Source organism: Salarias fasciatus, chromosome 20, assembly GCF_902148845.1.
Source record: "Salarias fasciatus chromosome 20, fSalaFa1.1, whole genome shotgun sequence".
In the NCBI taxonomy this organism is placed as follows: domain Eukaryota; kingdom Metazoa; phylum Chordata; class Actinopteri; order Blenniiformes; family Blenniidae; genus Salarias; species Salarias fasciatus.
This window is the reverse complement of record NC_043764.1, coordinates 32,094,917-32,113,669: the sequence shown is the minus strand read 5'-3', so window position 1 is coordinate 32,113,669 and position 18,753 is coordinate 32,094,917. Positions and strand designations below refer to the sequence as shown.

General features: G+C 48.6%; 1 protein-coding gene across 1 annotated transcript; it reads right to left on the bottom strand.

Annotated features, from left to right (window-relative positions):
• Positions 1-75: 75 nt before the first annotated feature.
• Positions 76-16,767, bottom strand: LOC115408863 (uncharacterized). Its single transcript, XM_030119816.1, has 4 exons — positions 16,653-16,767; positions 14,522-14,805; positions 3,777-6,519; positions 76-1,908 (listed from the first exon to the last, which is right to left on the bottom strand). Exons 2-4 carry the CDS (start codon positions 14,536-14,538, stop codon positions 1,372-1,374), a joined length of 3,297 nt encoding a protein of 1,098 aa, XP_029975676.1. The 5' UTR covers positions 14,539-14,805; positions 16,653-16,767; the 3' UTR covers positions 76-1,371.
• Positions 16,768-18,753: the final 1,986 nt, after the last annotated feature.

Genomic DNA, 18,753 nt, shown 5'->3' with positions numbered 1-18,753 from the left:
CCACTGGATTGAGATGGAATATTAATTCCTCACCATGACGGCACGAGAAAAAGAAGAAAAACTCCAGTGGAAAATCGAGATTTTATTCAATCTGTAACTCAGATAATCCTCCCTTTTAAACAAAAGCTTTACGTGTCAAATGCTCTTCGTAAACAAAAACAGTAACATTCCTGTTAATAAGTAACAGCGCCATATTTCTGCCATAAAAAAATCTTTAAGTCAAACAGTAGAAATAACTGAACAAAGTTCATCATGAAAGAGCAGAAAGAAGAGGCAACGTTTCAAGACAGAGTGTAGAGCTGGCTTTCTGCAGCAGGTCCTCCTGAAGCTCAGCTGTAAACTTTTTTAACATGTATTTAAGAGGAACCCTTCAAACTGCACTCGCTGCTCTTCCCTTCTTTTCTTCATGGTTGATAGACCCACTGATGTAGGGACGGAGAACACCTGGTAATTCTAGAAAACTCTATAAATCATCTGCAGCTCTCAGAACTGTTGCACTTGTGGTTTTTTGCACCAATTACAAAACTTCAGGAAAAAAGTTAATCCTGCTCAAGTCCAATAAAACTTAACTCAACTTTTTTTTTCCCATCAAACAATTTTTAGTTCTACATAAATATTTTATTGGGATTTTTTTCTCAAAAATCAAAACAAAAGAATCATGCTGGTAAAAAGGACTGACCTCTGACCCCAGAAGCAGACCCCCGTCACTCAAAACAAAAACAAGAGAAAGCGTCTGAGTGGTAACACCACCGACGTCACGTCCTCCAAACCGGAGGTCAGCGCAGAACAAAGCTGTTGGGATACATCCAGCTGTGAAAGCTTGAAGCTGTCGAATCGCCGGTGAGACAGAGCGACGCCGGATTCTAACTCGGAGCCGCGGCGCCGCTCACCAAGACCAACACCACGAAAACAACCAGCGTCCAGCTCTGTGGCGGGACATGAAGCTCCTCAGGAAGCCGCTGAACTCTGAACACGTCCAGAGGAACGCCCAGAGGGACGCCCAGAGGACTGTCCAGAGGGACACCCAGAGGGACGCCCAGAGGACTGTCCAGAGGAACGCCCAGAGGAACGCCCAGAGGGACACCCAGAGGGACGCCCAGAGGACCGTCCAGAGGACCGTCCAGAGGACTGTCCAGAGGGATGCCCAGAGGACCGTCCAGAGGACTGTCCAGAGGGACGCCCAGAGGACTGTCCAGAGGGACGCCCAGAGGACTGTCCAGAGGGACGCCCAGAGGAACGCCCAGAGGGACGCCCAGAGGGACGCCCAGAGGGACGCCCAGAGGAACGCCCAGAGGGACACCCAGAGGACTGTCCAGAGGGATGCCCAGAGGACAGTCCAGAGGGACGTCCAGAGGGACGGCCACAGGACCGTCAGCTCACGCCGCTCCTCAGCAGCTTGTCGCGGGCGACGCCTTTCGCCGTCCTGATGCGGACGCTCTGCTTCGGGACCTTGGAGCTCCTGGTTGCTGGACCGCTGTGTCTTCTGCAGGGTTGCTCATCCCCTGAGCCAGTCTTGGCTCCGGCTCCTTTCTTCCCGGGCGGCTCTGCTGTGCTGGAATTTTCTTCAGGGCTGCAACATTTACAGGTGGTGCGCTTCCGTCTGCGGCCCATCCGGCGAGTGTTTGGCAGGAAGTTCCTGTCACCTGATCGACCCTCACCTCGGGGTTCTGTGGAAGCCGCCGCAGACCTTCTGTCACATGGCGGTCTCCTGTGCTGAACGGTTTGAGGTGCGAGGCACAGAGATGTTTGTGAAGGTGAGACAGGATGGAGGACTTCCTCTGCAGCTTCCTGTGGCCTCTTCAGATCTTCATCAATCCTCTGCAGGACCACCTGAACATCAGCTGTGATCCCATGGACCTGCCGGAGCTGCCGGTCTGTCAGTGGACTGAGTGCACAAGTGGAGGAGATCTGCAGGCAGGAACAAACCAAATACAGTCAGTGAGGATGAACTGGCTCATCTGTGGAACCACACGGACTGTACCACAAACATCACGGAAGCCTTAAGGATTTTCACTTACAAAAGAGATTTGCATTTCAGTCGGTCAGTGTTGAAATAATTCGTTTCAACAGTAGAGCGGGAAGCAGAGCTTTCAGCTCTCAGGCTCCTCTCATGCGGAACCAGTTCCCAGTTTTGTTTTGGGAGGTGTTGGGATTCACGGTGTGTCAAGAAATGTCTTCATTTACCAGGAGCCAAAGTGGCACAATACCTAGTAAAGCTTGGCTAAAGTTCATGAGGAGGGATGACAACCGGGCAACTTACGGTTCCTCTGGACACAACTCTGGTCCTAATGGACACACAGCCCTGGTCCTAATGGACACACAGCCCTGGTCCTAATGGACACACAGCCCTGGTCCTAATGGACACACAGCCCTGGTCCTAATGGACACACAGCCCTGGTCCTAATGGACACACAGTTCTGGTCCTAATGGACACACAGCAGGACATCATAGTACCCCCTCCCTTTGCAGGTGGGTCTACAGCTTTCTGACCTCCAGACAACAGGTAGTGTGATTGGGAGAGAACATCAGAGCCCCCCAGGGCTGAGTGCTGAGCCCTCTGCTGTGCTCACTGTGTGTCTGACATCCTCATTGAGAAGAGTGGAGACCACCGACTCACTATTAGCGGGGCAGAGGTGGAGACACTGGAGAGCTCAATGCCATCTCTACCACCTCAGATGCCCTATCTCAAGGTGCTTTTCAATTCCAATTCACTATGGGCCTTAAGCCAGGTTTACACTTGAACAATTCTGTGGCACGCATTGGCACAAATCGAATCGCAAACCACTCTTAAAGTGGCGTGAAGTGTGCGCAAACCCGTCGTGACTGCGTGCCAAGTCAGGACGAGAATTTTGAAATGTTCAAAATTTTGGGCACGACAAAGCATCACGACCGGGCCGTGAACTATGCGCCAACTGTCCGTGAACACCTCATGAACTCGTCGGGACAATGCGGGAGGATGCGGGAGGATGCGTGCCAGTGGTGGCATCATGCCACCACTGGCACGCATGGCACGCACTGCAACGAATAGTTCCCCAACAGCCCGAGCTGAATTGCGCAACCACGTCGTGCCAATGCGGGAAGCACGTAAACTTTGCGCAAACTATGCGTGAATGCGTCGTGCCAGTCCGTGACACTGACGGGCGCGCATTTGTGCGCATTCCTGAACTATTGGTGAACTGGTCGTGAACAGAGCGGGAGCGTGCCAGCTTGGTGACTCCAGATTGGCACGCCTTGCCATTGTGGCAAAAAGTCGTGCAAGTGTAAACCTGGCTTTAGCCTGGAGGAGGGTGGTCTGCTCGGCAGAGGCATCACCAACCACCCTCCTCAACCTGCAGCACATTTACAAAAGGCCAGGAGGAAGAGCCACAGACTGTTCTCTCTGCTGACGGCTGGTTGGCGTCTGAAGGTAAAAAAGAGGATGAGGTTCTTCCCTCAGGATGTCCAACTACCAAACACCAAACAGTAGATCTAATAGACAAACTGTTTCATTTCAACTTGCAAAGATACTTTTTTTTGACACACACACACACACACACACACACACACACACACACACACACACACACACACACACACACACACACACACACACACACACACACACACACACACATTTTACACCATGTTATGCTGTGCATGATTGAGCTTGTGGCAAATAAAACATCTTCACTTGACTTGTGTCTTACTAGTGACGGGTTTAGTGATGACAACTGAAAAACTCTAAAACTCTAAATGTGTCTGACTGACAAACAGTGTAAAGCATTCAGAGTACTTACATTTTTGCAGTACCCAGTCTGTCTGCTGCTCTGATGTCCAGGACTCTCTGTCTGTCTGCTGCTCTGATGTCCAGGACTCTCTGTCTGTCTGCTGCTCTGATGTCCAGGAATCTCCGTCTGTCTGCTGCTCTGGCGTCCAGGACTCTCCGTCTGTCCGACGTTCTGGCGTCCAGGACTCTCCGTCTGTCCGACGTTCTGGCGTCCAGGACTCTCCGTCTGTCCGACGTTCTGGCGTCCAGGACTCTCCGTCTGTCCGACGTTCTGGCGTCCAGGACTCTCCGTCTGTCCGACGTTCTGGCGTCCAGGACTCTCCGTCTGTCCGACGTTCTGACGTCCAGGACTCTCCGTCTGTCCGACGTTCTGGTGTCCAGGACTCTCCGTCTGTCCGATGTTCTGGTGTCCAGGACTCTCTGTCTGTCCGATGGTGCTCTGATGTCCAAGACTCTCCGTCTGTCCGATGGTGCTCTGATGTCCAAGACTCTCCGTCTGTCCGATGGTGCTCTGATGTCCAAGACTCTCTGTCTGTCCGATGGTGCTCTGATGTCCAGGACTTTCTGTCAGTCTGATGTTTTGATCTCCAGGACTTTCCATCTGTTCGATGTTCTGGCGTCCAGAACTCTCTGTCTGTCCGATGTTCTGGCGTCCAGAACTCTCTGTCTGTCCGATGTTCTGGCGTCCAGAACTCTCTGTCTGTCCGATGTTCTGGCGTCCAGAACTCTCTGTCTGTCCGATGTTCTGGCGTCCAGGACTCTCTGTCTGTCCGATGTTCTGGCGTCCAGGACTCTCCGTCTGTCCGATGTGCTGGCGTCCAGGACTCTCCGTCTGTCCGATGGTGCTCTGATGTCCAGGACTTTCTGTCAGTCTGATGTTTTGATCTCCAGGACTTTCCATCTGTTCGATGTTCTGGCGTCCAGAACTCTCTGTCTGTCCGATGTTCTGGCGTCCAGAACTCTCTGTCTGTCCGATGTTCTGGCGTCCAGAACTCTCTGTCTGTCCGATGTTCTGGCGTCCAGAACTCTCTGTCTGTCCGATGTTCTGGCGTCCAGGACTCTCTGTCTGTCCGATGTTCTGGCGTCCAGGACTCTCCGTCTGTCCGATGTTCTGGCGTCCAGGACTCTCCGTCTGTCCGATGGTGCTCTGACGTCCAAGACTCTCCGTCTGTCCGATGGTGCTTTGATGTCCAGGACTCTCCATCTGTCCGATGGTGCTCTGATCACCTAGACTCGTCTGTCTGCGGTCACTCTGATCTCCATCCACCACTATAACGTCTGACTGTTTGCTTGACCTTGGATAGTGCCTTCCAGCAGAACCACTAGAAGGACCCGACACCGTCCTGTCAGGACCTCTGTTGGAGCCTCTGGAACCCGGCCGGCCCTTCACCTGTCGCTGGACCAGCGGGATGTTGAGAGACACTGAGCCAGACTGGGACTTGGGGGGACTATAGGAGACAAATATGACGTTGTCTTCATCGGGCTGAGCCAGCGATGCTGCCCGTCGAGGAGGGTCCTCTTCATCGCAGAGGTCGATCACTTCGTCCACCTCACGGACATTTCTGTGGACCACCCTGCTCTTTGGTGCAGCTCCATCCACAGACGCAGGGGAAGAAGCAACGGCCACGGTTTGGTGGAGTTCGGAGCCATTCGTTGGACTTGTGTCTTGAAATAAGTTGTTCTTTTTGGCTACAAGAAACACTTTTCCGTTGCACATGAGCAGAGTGTTCTCCTGACCCTGACGGTACGGAGGGAGAACATCTTTCATGGCTTCATAGTGAGAGAGAACTCTCTCTCTCCCAGTCAAAGCCATGAGGTTCTTGGAAGTACCGGAATCAATGTCTTGTTTGTTGATCACCCATCTTCTTGTGAGGGCTGGTGCTTCTGCACTGTTGTTCATGCTGAATTGATGACATGCTCCTTCACAAACAGCGCCGCCCTGCTGGTCTGTTTGAGGATTGTTGGAGGCGACAGAGAAAGGAGAAGGCTTAACATTCACAGCAGCTGAGGGGCCCACTTCTTCTACCACCCACCTCGTAGGACTGTTGGGTCTGTGTGAAACCTTTGGGATCAGCTTTAAATGTGGCTTGGCTCCTACAGACGTTTGTCTCCATGTCTTGGAAAGCTGCTGGACTGAGTCAGCACTGGATTCCCCCGGTGGATTCACACCTGGATTCACGGTGGTCACAGGAGACACAAAAACCACATTGAGGGCACCCGGACTGGGGGAGGAGCTTTCCTGTGAGCTCAGAATCTGTTTCTGGATACCTTGGGACAGTTCAGATGCCGGAACAGTCCATATTTGTGCACTGGGTGGAATCTGAAGGTACTGTCCTTTGGGGAGTGCAGGGGATTTGACAATGACCGGTAGCTGACTCGGAATTTGAACTGATTGCCCGCAGTTTGTTGCGAACGCTGGCTTTGGAGAGATTTTGGGCAAAACCCTCACAGCCTGTGGCTGCTGCTGCTTGGTGAGTAAACTAATGAGGCTGGAGTCTACTGGTTTGGGCAGGACATTCACAGAGGACAGCCCCCCGCTGCCACTCTGCTGCATGGCAGACGGACCCACAGGAGGCTTTGGAGCCACGTGAAGAGGCTCCTTGGTAGTTTTCATTGAGGTTCGAGTTGCTTTTGGCTTGCTTGTTTGTGTTTGGACAAACTGTCCGTTGACCATTTGGACAGGAATGAGTTTCATGATCCTCGCTCCATCCGCTCCAATTGCAGGCATTGCCTGGTAGAAGACGCCTGTCCCACTGCAACACAAAGCGGCAAAGACAAGTCAGGGCTGGGTCAAATCATGACTGATGTAGTGAAAGGATGACCACGACCATCACATCCCAAACTCAGAGGTTTGACTGAAACAGACCAAAGAGGCTGATGACACTCTAACAGGAAGTGACCTAACAGTAGAAGTTCTCGTGCTCCTCCCAGCACCAAACATTAGGTGCGTTCACGATGGCAAAGCCAGAGGCAGACAGAGCTAGACGAAGTAGACGGCGCAGCCATGAGGCGGAGTTATAAGTCTGCCTCCAACTCGGACAACCCTATGTTCTCCATGTTTGTGTTTCTCATGACTCCCACCTTGGGGGGTGTTTACAGGCCCGGCGTCCGGGGTGTCAATTAGGGGGGGGCAATGCTCCCCCGCCTGTGCCTCCTTGCCACCCCTGGCTGTCAGAGGGGTAATTTTGTTTTTCTTATTAAGAACAAAAGAATTCATAATTTCTTTTGTGTGTCACATTGTGTTAATTCATATTCAGTTAACTGAAATAAATAAAATTTAAAAAACAAAATAATTTTAAGTTATGTTTTGGCTTCTGTCATGTGAAGTGTGCGTGCTGCTGCAAGTGCGACCAGGCATCAAGGGGGGGCAGACTGCCTCGCCCCCTCAGTCCAAAAAATTAATAAATAAGTTTTCTATTTTGTGCTTAAAAAACAACAGCAAACTCCACTGGCTTGGTCAAATCAATATGAAGTGTTGTGCAATTCAAAATTCCAGAAAAAAAAAAAAGAGGAGACTCCAGCTCTACTAAAGGTGACAGCTGGTTATTTTATCATTTGTTTTATTACGATTTGTGCTTTTTAGCAGTGTGATTAATGATCAAACATTGTTGGACATGGTAGAACAGGCCTCTGATCTCTGGATTCTGTTTTTATGTTGCTCCGTTACTTTTTCGCCACCTTTGCGCTACCCCCCCCCCCCCCCCCGTTTGTAGCCGCCGCCGCCGCCGCCCCCCTCCCCCCTCTACACTGGGCTGGAGCCGGGACTGGGTGTTTATTTATGCAAATAAAGCGTGTTGTCATCAAACTCATGACGAGTGGGCTCGGGTCCAATCCCCTGCCTGTATGAAACAGAGAGGTGGGCCAGGTAGCCGCGGTGAGTTGCTCTCCAGCAGCTCACGCGGCTCCTCTGTGACCGATCTCGTTTGGGTCTCGCGAGTTTTCGATGCCCTACGTAGGTCCTACGTATCAGTGACGCCAGGCCAAACCTGGGCGGGGCGGCTCAAAAGTCTTAAAGGTCTGCCTCTGGCTTTCTCATGTCGAACGCACCTATTATCTGACTGATCTGCAATCACTTAAGTTTCCCTGCATGTCGACATTCCGACCAATCAGATCAGGCAAACTGCACTAACTCCCTCCACAACAGCTGGATGTGAGTGTGTCACAAAGTGTGTGTACAGTCTGGTCAGTCCTGATGGTGGATAACATCCTGCTGATGATCCTGATACCATGTTTTCAAAAATGCTTCCCAGCATTATCAACATGTCTCTCTTTCGGTGTATGACATTCTGAAGCACAAAACAATATTAGGGGTTGGAGTTAGGATTAAGGTTGGAGTTGGGCAATGTCCTCTCTGTATATGCACACGCTGATAGAGACTGTGGAGGCTGACAGAAACTGGAGGACAGTTTCATATACACACTGGAAGGACTGGGCACTAGAGTGTCTCCACCATAAAGTCCACTATTCTGCAGGGTCCAGCACCCTGCAGGCAGACATGGGACCAGGTCCACTGTTCTGCAGGGTCCAGCACCCTGCAGGCGGACATGGGACCAGGTCCACTGTTCTGCAGGGTCCAGCACCCTGCAGGCGGACATGGGACCAGGTCCACTGTTCTGCAGGGTCCAGCACCCTGCAGGCGGACATGGGACCAGGTCCACTGTTCTGCAGGGTCCAGCACCCTGCAGGCGGACATGGGACCAGGTCCACTGTTCTGCAGGGTCCAGCACCCTGCAGGCGGACATGGGACCAGGTCCACTGTTCTGCAGGGTCCAGCACCCTGCAGGCGGACATGGGACCAGGTCCACTGTTCTGCAGGGTCCAGCACCCTGCAGGCGGACATGGGACCAGGTCACACATGTGGAAGTACCAAGTCATTTTGTCTTGAGCAAGTCCTGGTCAGGTCACCTTACTGTCATGTACTGGTTTAACATACATTTTTTTCTGTTGTGAATTACGGTACATCCACTTTTCTAAGTTTTAAAACAGTTTGTCTTGATCTGGCTTTAAGGAATATAAGTGGTATTTTAGATTTTGAACTGTTTAGTCCAGGGGTGTGCAACTAAAATTCACAGAGGTCCGGTCAGGGATATTTTGTTAAAGCAAAGGTCCGGAACATCATAATGTCTAACTGAATTAGTGTGATATATGCTGATGTAACCTAGTAGTTCTGTAAGCGTCTGCATGTCATCAATAGCTGACTATCAAATCAAATGAATTCATGCACTCCTTGACAACCTCCCATCACTAAATGGTTGTTTGTGGTGCCCCAAAATCCAAGCAACTCTGAGGGAACATTCATTTGCACGTTGCTGGGCAGTGAGTGACTGTCAGGATCCTGGTGGACTGATCATACTGGGCTCCAGGCCCGCCGACAGGGGGAGGAAATCGGGTCTGTTGTCCCGGGCCCAGGGTTGGGGGGTTGGGGGGGGCAATAATTAAAGGCGGGGGGGCCCAGCCAGCACCCCACTCACGGATCACGATGAAGCATGCAGGCACCGCGCCGCTCTGCGCCTCCCCAACCCAAGACTGGTCCATGCTTCACATGTACGCGTTTCCGCGTCCGCTTTGGAGTGTCCGCGCTCCACCGATGCCCATGCGCTTTCTCCCATATTTCTCCCATACTACATTTTGAGCTCAGCTGTGCGCAACGTTCAATGCAGGAACGCTGACCCACGCATCCTCGAGAAGCTTTTCCGGCACTACAGGCTGTTTATCTGTTCCTTTATTACAGATTATTTAGAGAAAATTAAGCACATACATTGTCAGTACATTATCATTAAGTATTAAAGTTTATTTCACTTTTTTTTCCTGTTTCTGAATCGCGGGAGCGGCGCCGGAGCGATTAGTTACTTTCACTTCTGTCTGCAGACCTTCTCCTCCCTCCCGACAAACTCTGCTCTCTCTTTCCACGAGTTTTTCACTCTTTCGGTGTCTTTAAGTGGAGCCATCAGGCTGTAGCTCAGTCTACTTTCACTTTTACCGTCATGTTTTGTTTGCTGTAGCGGTCTGGCGCAGGCGTACATTGCCACGAGCTGCGCGCAGCGCGGTCTCAAAATCTGACTGCTGCGCGGACGTCCGCGGATCGGTTCGCGGGACCCTAGCGGACAGCAATTCATGACGATTTTTACGTCACGCGGACCAACGCACATCGCGCACCCACGCGGACATGTGAAGCAGGGACGGGCACCGCACCGCTTTGTGCGCCGCCGCACCGATCCACGCGTCGCACGCCGTACTGCTCCGTATGCCACACCCTGCGCTCCGCTCCGCTCAATATAGTCCGGGTCCGTATTGGATGGCGTCTGGGTCCGGATCCGGACCGCGGTCCGCCAGTTAGTGACCCCTGATTTAGTCCATCACAAACAGCATTTAATGAACTTGAAAACATTATTTACTGACATCACTCAGTTTTAACCAAAATTTTTAGGTACTTCATCGTTTCAAAGTTTGTTTCTTCAGCTCTTCATTTAATTTTCACTGCGTGTGAAAATAAAGTTGTATCTTGAAAGCCTGTGAGTCTCACGGTCAGCGCAGGGTTTGCGTGACCATTGTCTTCAGTATTTCTCCATCAAATCTGTTCCGTTTGTCACCAGTATATAAAGGTCTATTTGCTGAAAAAGGTCTGGGCTCCAGTGGAATCTGTAGTCGTGTCATGTCATGTGTTGATCAGGACATTTCAGGTCACATACTCTTAAAGGGACTTAAGGCAAGATTTGTGAAAAACTTCACATGCATTTCGAGTTTATTCAATGCTAATGGGTCGTGAAGCATTAAAAACCTAAAATAACAGGCCGATCCGCGTATCTGTCTGTTGCCTTATACAGGCTGTGTGCCAAATAATTTGTTGCTGTTCGGGGTCCGAATTTCCCGCGCAGTCGTGGGGATGTGACGTAAATTGACGCTGTATGCGCGTTGCCGAACAGGAAGAACATGGCCGCCGTGGACGCGGACTCAAACACTGCTGGGATCAGGGGCGGGCAGTGTTGCCAACTTGGTGACTAATTTTATCGCTAAATCTGGCGACTTTCCAAAGCCTCTTGGCGACTTTTTTTGTCAAAAGTAACTAGCGACAAATTTAGCGACTTTTTCTGGTGCTCTGGAGACGTGACAGGACGTCTCCGCTGCCGTGAGCCCCTCCCCCGTCCCAAAGCACTCACAGGCGGCCGGTCTCAGCAGCGCCCCCTGCTGCAGGCAGAGCAGAGAGGAGACCCACACCACTCCTCCACACGTCAAATGAATCGCGCTGAGCAAATACGCCGCTGCTCACTTGCTGACAAACCAAGAATCAACAGAAGAAAGTTAATTTGTAGTTCTATTTGTAGTTTCATTTGTCCGCTCTCCCGGTATATTATACATTTGCTCCCGGTCTGTGAATCCAAGCACGAGCCGAGCCGAGCCCCCCCCCCCCATACAATCGGATAACTGCATCCACTCAAAACCCACAAAAAACACCACGAAGAAAAAAAGGACTTTATCAGCATTATCTCATGAGTCAAAAAAAAAAAAAAGACCGAAGCCGGAGGCACCCGAATAAATATTGGATATGCGTTTGATTGATGGAGGGAACTTCAGCTGCATTTGGGAGTGAAAACGGATGCTGACAAAAATCACATAATATGCGCTGTGGTCTTGCAGTAAACCGCGACGTAGTAAACAGCCTGAGCATCCCTGGTGCAGCGCTGTGAAGCCGGACATTCTGTAAAATGTTTGTGGCGCTCCCGTGCCGCCTTGGCTGGTGGCTGCAGTTACCCGCAGCGCCTATCGCGGCAGCACTGAGGTACATTTTGAAAAGTTGCCTTAAGTCCCTTTAACTGTGTTCATGTCATGAAGATAGTTTTTTTATCTCCACAAATACAACACAACATTTATGCTCCTCCATCAATGTCACGATGTTCACAAAATTTTAATAACTACACGCAAATCTGAACATGAACTTGTGTAATGAATTAAAAAAACAAAAAAAAAAAAACAAATCTATAACTTAAAGGTGCATTAAGGAGTTTCCTCGTTTTAAGCGAAACAGCGCCCCCTGCAGGCCTTGGGCGTAATGCAGCTTAGTGAAACACTCGTGCCTGTGGCTCACGTGCACGGAAGAGTGGAACTCCTTCCTCGCTCGTTTAGTAGCGCTCCAGTAAAATGTAAGTTTCTTCTACCTGGTGGAGTCTGTGTGGAGCTGTGGCAGTGCTAGAAGCCAGTCTGTTCTGACTTTCTGGAAGATCCTGCTCAGTTGTTGCTCACTAAGCATCTGGCGGAGTAATGGCGGACAAATGAAACCCAACTACATCAGGCCAGCCGGAGCGCGCATTACGTCATTCCTTTCAAATTCTCCCCAAAAACATTCTGGTGCTGGACCGGCACTGTGACTTTCAAGTGACAATTTAGCGCTGTTAGAGGTACTTGTAATGAATATGTCAGGGCACATTGTACACATCATTAAAAATGTGTAACATATTTATGGTGGAAAATAAGTATTTTTAAGGTTGAAAAACTCCTTAATGCACCTTTAAACTGCACAAATATTTCCCATGGCTCACAGATTCTGTTTTCTCCAACTACAGATCACCGACAGATCGCGAGAAGTACCGTACTGGCCCAAATATAAGACGATGTTTTTTTCCAGAAATTGCATCCTCAAAAGTGGGGTCGTGTTATAATCGCGGACTTACGGTAGATGGTCAATACGCATCCGCGCCGCTAGATGGAGCCAAAGTATCACTGACCAGAGAGCGAGTGGAGCGATGAAATGAGGTCAAATGATCTGATGAAAAATGACGGATCATCTGGAACAAAGGGGCTGAACGCTGGACAACTGAGCAAACAACAGAGGAGAAGTTATGATACCAACTTTAAACTGATGTGATCAATGCAGCAGAGTCATCAAACTACTGCCAAGCCGCCAGGAGATCTGGTGGAGCAGAGCCTCGTTCTTATTGGAGAGCACAGAAAAACGCCTACAGATGCTAACGCTATGAGAAAAGCTTTCCGTGGTCCTGAGAGCGATGCTTCAGAGAGACTGATAGAAGGGTGAGGGAATAAGTCTCTGAAAAACGGAAAGACGGAATGTCCACCACCAGAGCCTGATTCAGCTGAAGGACCTGGGAAGTTATTTACATCATTTATGCAGTTTTGACCCCTTGAGGCTTCTTATTTGTTGCTTATTGTTTCTTATTTTCAGAAAGAGAATATATTTTTTCATTTTATATCTTGTGAAATGTTATCTCAGTTGTGAGTTTTTGAGTTTATAATAATTGTATAATAAAAAGTTGTTTTATGAGTGACCTTACTGACTTCAGCATTTTTTTTTTATTTTACAAAATGATCTTTGAAAAATAGGGGTCGTGTTATAATCGGAGTTGTCTTATATTCGGGCCAATACGGTATGTCCGCTGGCGGATTCATTTTAGAAAAATTATTAAAGGAGCACAGAGCAGGTTGCTCGTTTTATGCGAAACACTGACCCCTGCAGGCCTTAGGCGTAACTGTAGCTTAGTGAAAAGCTCGTGTCTGTGGCATGCGCCCATGTACGTGCACAGAAAAGGGGAACTCTGTCCTCGCTCTTTTAGCAGCGCTCGAGTAAAATGTAAGTTTATTTTCCCTGGTGGGTCTGTGCTGGAGCTGTGGCAGTGTAGAAGCCGGTCTTTTCTTACTTTCTGGAAGCTCCATCCTCAGTACTGCTCAGTTGTTGCTGCTAAGCGTCTGGCGGAGTAATGGCGGACAAATCGAAACTCAAGGATTACCAGGCCAGCGGGAGGCGCATTACGTCAGGCTCAGAGCGATTCGTACCCGAATCACTCATATTTCTGTGCCTTCAGTGCCCTGCACAGGAAAATAGGAGCGACTGCGATCTTGCAAAAATAGCTCTTGCTGCCCATCAGGCAAAGGTGAAAACGTGTGTGGGTGTGAATAATTGAAAATTTAATATTTAAAACTGCGCTGTACCCCTTTAAAGTACCGGCAGCAGAGACGTGATTTAAGCAACCTTTAAAGAAGGTCGCATTTTTAATCAGATTAATAAATGAAGTGAGAAATTTAGCATCTTGTCGCTTTTCCTGTTACGCTAGCCGTTATGCATCTCCTCTGATTGGTTGTGGGACAAACGCTCCCTTCCTCTGGTTGGTTGTGGGATGAAACACGTGAGGGAGACAGAGGCCATGTTGAGCAGACCCTGGTGGATACTGGTCCTGACAGAGTATTGATCCAGTCATACAGCACCATTCTCAGCCTGCACTCATATCTGGTCATATTTCATATTAATTTTATACCGATTGTGAACCTGGAAACACAAAGTTAACAAACACTCGAGCCAGTCGAGTCCTCAGGTCTCAAGTCAAGCGAAGTCCTAAGTCTTTAACTTGAAAGTCCGAGTCAGGAAACACGTCTGTAAATTTTTGTCAAATCATAAGTCATCAAAACAGCAACTCAAGTCCAAGTCCCTATGGTTCCCATCTCTGTCTGCAGGGTTCTACAGAGTCCACAATCCTGCACGGTCCGAAAGAATCTACAATCCTGCGGGGTCCTCGAGAGTCCTACTCTCCAAGTCCACTATCCTGCTGGGTCCACACTGTGTTGTTGTTACCTCTCTCCCTCTCTCTCTCTCTCTCAATTCAGTTCAATTCAAACAAGCTTTATTGGCATGACAAACATACATTCACATTGCCAAAGCGTTCTCTCCCTCTCCCTCTCTCTCTCCCTCTCTCTCTCTCATACACGCGCACAGTAGTAAAGTATTATTCGACTTCAGGACGGTCTCCGTACCTGTGACTTGTCTCCATGTCTCCCGCTGAAGGTGTGTGTGATCGGTGTGTGAACGGTGGTTTTCAGCTCGGAGGCAGATGACTTCTGGAACGGATCTCCGCCATCGCTGCTGTTTTTCTCTTTTCTTCCGTCGCTCACGTCGCTCTCCGCACGATTATTTCCAGGCAATCTGAGTTTTAAGTTCGCTTTGCTCGTTTTCTCTCCATATTGTTTTTCTGGTCCGTTTTCCTTTATCCCTTCTCGGCTGCCGTCGCTTCCGCTTGATGGTGACGTCACACACAGACCTTTAATAATAGACACGTGGGTCTTATTCTGTTTGTTGTACGTCTACAGAAGGAACTCCGCCCCTACAGAGCATGAACTCTCCCCCACAACCACCCAATTACCCCCACAGAGCCCTCCATGCCCCCTCAAACCACCTACTTATACCCATATACCCCCAAATTACCCCCACAGACCAATAAATTACCCCCACAGAGCCCTCCATAACCCCACATAACCCCAAATTACCCCAACAAAAATCTCCATACCCTTAAAGTAGGGGTGTCCTCAGATAGTCGACGATTCGACGATTCGTTCGAAGGGGCATGATTCGACTACCAATCACGCAGTCGAAGCATCGAAAAAATGTGATTATTAAACGAGGACCATTCCATTCCAGCTGTACGGGGGTGCTGAATGACTGATTTTACATAGAATTGCTTGGTTTTTTTTCCCCAAATAAACATGATATAAGCCTATTTGATATACATGTTAGCCTATCAAATATACTGTGGAAAAATTTCCTTAACTTGTAGTTTTATTCAATATTCTATCTATTTAGTGTCTGTGAATCAACCACCATGGTGAGTGGCGCAGAGCTCCGTCACAGAGCAGCATCTCGGTGGTGATTTGGCTGAACTTTAAAAGTCTTACAATGTCGGAAAAAAACAGAACTTCAGACCAAGTCAAAGATGATCCAAAAAAAGTCAAATGCAAATTGTGTCCTTTCATATCACTTCACAACAACATGGCTTTCCACCTTAAACGAATAAGTAGCCAGATAATTGGGCTATTAAAAGACGGTTCTGTTACTCAATTCTCATTTTTAATGCTGACTTTTATTTCGTTTAATTGTAATATTTTAGGTTATTATTATATTATCATTTTTTATTTATCTAAAAGGCTAATTCTATTTAATTTAGTGTTTGTTTTTGCATGGATGTTGCGCGAAACGGACCAACACAGTGCAATTAAGCCTTTCATTTAATTTGAGCAGATAATGTGAGAAACTGTTTAGCCAAAAAATGTGAGTTTATCTGCAGAGATTATAGATACAAATAAATGACATGCTTTAGCCCGTTTGTTAGAAGTGGGTTTGGTTCTGGTCATTTGAACTATACTTCATTTGTTTGATGTTTAGAGTCACCGACACTTTGTTCCAGTCTGTGTTTCAGTGTGTAGGAAAAAAATAAGTGTTGTTTTACCTGCCTGCGCTGTTTTTTTTTTTTTTTTTTAATTATTTGTATTTTTTATTATTATTAGTGCAATCAGGGCCGGCTGTGGGTATAGGCGCCCCGACGCTCCGGTGCTGTGTGAGCACCGCTCTGCATTGTGCTGGGCTGCTCCGACTCCCCGTGTAGGCACGCTCTGCAGCTCACCCCCCCCCCCCCCCCCCCCCCTCCCCGCTCCGCCAAACAAGATGATAGATTCGACTATCAGTCGACTCGGACGAATCAGATTCGACTATGGAAATTCTTAGTCGGGGACACCTCTACCTTAAAGTACCCCCACAGAGCCCCACATTCCCTCAAAAGAGCTCTCCATAATCCCACTGACCCCCCAAATTACCTCCTAAGTTACCCCCACAGAGCCCTCCATTCCCCCACTGACCCCCCAAAATACCCCCACAGAGCTCTCCATAACCCCACAAACCACCTACTTACACCCACAGACCCTTAAATTAGCCCCACAGAGTCCTCCATAACCCCTATATACCCTTAACGTACCTCCACAGAGCCCCAAATTACCCACAAAGAGTCCATAACACCCCTGACCCCCAAAATTACCCCCACAGTGATCTCCATACCTCACAGATCCCCTAAGTTACCCCTACAGACCCCTCCATTCCCCCACAGAACCCTAAATTCACCTAAAATCACCGTCCTCTTCACCATCTACACCCCGGACTTCACCTCCAGGACAGCTGACCCTCCAGAAGTTCTCCGAGGACTCTGTGGGCTGAGGGGAAGCAGCTGGAGAACCAGTCGCTCATCAGGGACTTTGTGGGCTGGTGTGAGGACAACCGCCTGAGCTTGAGCAGGAAGACGAAGGAGATGGTGATGGACTTCAGGAGGAGGACACTCCCACACCCACTGGCAGTGTGGGGAGGGTTACTTTTAACATGTATTCCCCTACAGATTACTGATTACATGTCCTAAAATGTAATATTTAATATATTCCCTTGGATTACTCAAGTAATGTATTATACATACTTTTGGATTACTTTTAGCCTACTCAACAATCATCTCATTGAGTGTGTTTATCTGGGACACTGAATTTAGTTAACACATCCTCTAGAGAACAATCTAATTACTGTCTTCAGAGAAAAAAGTTATTTAAATACACAAAACACAAATAAAGGTTGATTTTGATTATGATTCCCTGCAACTGATAATATTTAAAGAAAAATGGCATCCAAGAGTCAACAGCTTCAATTTCCTTTGGTTTTATTAATTTCAACAGCTCAGAAATTGAGGAAATCAACCTGTAACATGCCTGCTTTAGCGGGCAGGTGAAACAAAGCAAAAACATGCTTTAAATGTGCATAAAATTGAAACTTTAAATTGCTCTGAAAAAAGAAAAAAAACATAGTTTAAATGTTCAGAAAATAAAAACTCAATTGCACTGAAAACAATACAAAGTGCGATCATGCACTTTGTGAACTCACAGCAAACATATTATACGAGGGGGGACCCAGAAGTTCCCGGACTGTGGTTATAAAAAAAAAACAAAAAAGATTTCAGACTTTTGGCCGTTATATGTCGCTATAGCATAGCTTTAAGCATAACTGTGAAAATGTTCACCTCCCAAAGACACACAGGCAGCTCACAGGCAGTGTTTATATTACTACAGTCCCGTCCCCTTCTTCGAAAAATCTGAAAATGGCGGAACCCGATTTTGTTTTCTACTGGGAAAAACGGTAACAGAAACACTCACCATGATCCACACGGCGTACAAAGATGAGGCTCTGGGGAGAACACAGGTCTATGGGCGCTTTACGGGTGGTCAGAGGTCCATCGAAGACTCGCCTCGCTCCGGCCGACCCTCCACCTCCCGCACAGAGGACAATGTCTGCAAAATCGAAGCTGATCTGCTTTTTCGACGTCAAAGGGACGGTCCACAGCGAGTTTGTGCCGCCGGGGCAAACCGTCAACCAGGACTTTACCTGGAAGTGCTGCAGCGCTCCGGGAGGCGGTCAGGCTGAAGCGGCGGTGCTGTGGGAGAGGGGGACTGGTGGCTCCATCATGACAAGGCGCCGGCGCACAGGGCTCTGCGGTAAAACAGTTCCTGGTGAAAAACAGCATGGCCCTGCTGCCCCATCCGCCGTATTCCCTCCATTTAGCATCTTGCAACTTCTGTCTCTTCCCAAGAATGAAAAAGGAACTGAAGGGGCAGAGATCTGATGATGAGGAAGAGGTGCAGAAAAAAATCGAAGAACGCTCTTAAAGCGATCATTACGCACGAATTTGCCGACTGGTTTGAGCAATGGAAATCCCAGCTGCAGCGCTGGATTCAAGCCGAAGGAGAGGACTGTGAAGGTGACAGTGTTGACTGAATGTGAAAATAAAAAAATAAAAAGTTACAACCACAGTCCGGGGACTTATGGGTCCCCCCTCGTTCATGCTCCAAGGTGACTTAAAAGGCCAGTGTTTGTCTCAGAAAGCTTGACACTCTTATGTGTTTTGTCAATTTGTAAGTGTAGTGTTAATTTATGTGCCTGTAGGTGTATACTGTGAGGATAGTTGTGAGGGAAATATGCACTAGAAAATGTGGAGGATATGGCTTTTTTGTACATCACCGCACTTAAATGACAAGAAGCCAGAAGGCATGGTCAGTGAGTCAGTTCTCTACAGTCGAGTGGTGGCGGTTGTAACGCAGCAAGAGAGCCTGTTCAAAGTGACCATCAGTCATGCGGTTTTGATGTGGGGTGAAAAAAGGGCGCTTGAAGGCAAGGTTGGCGTTTGAACTTC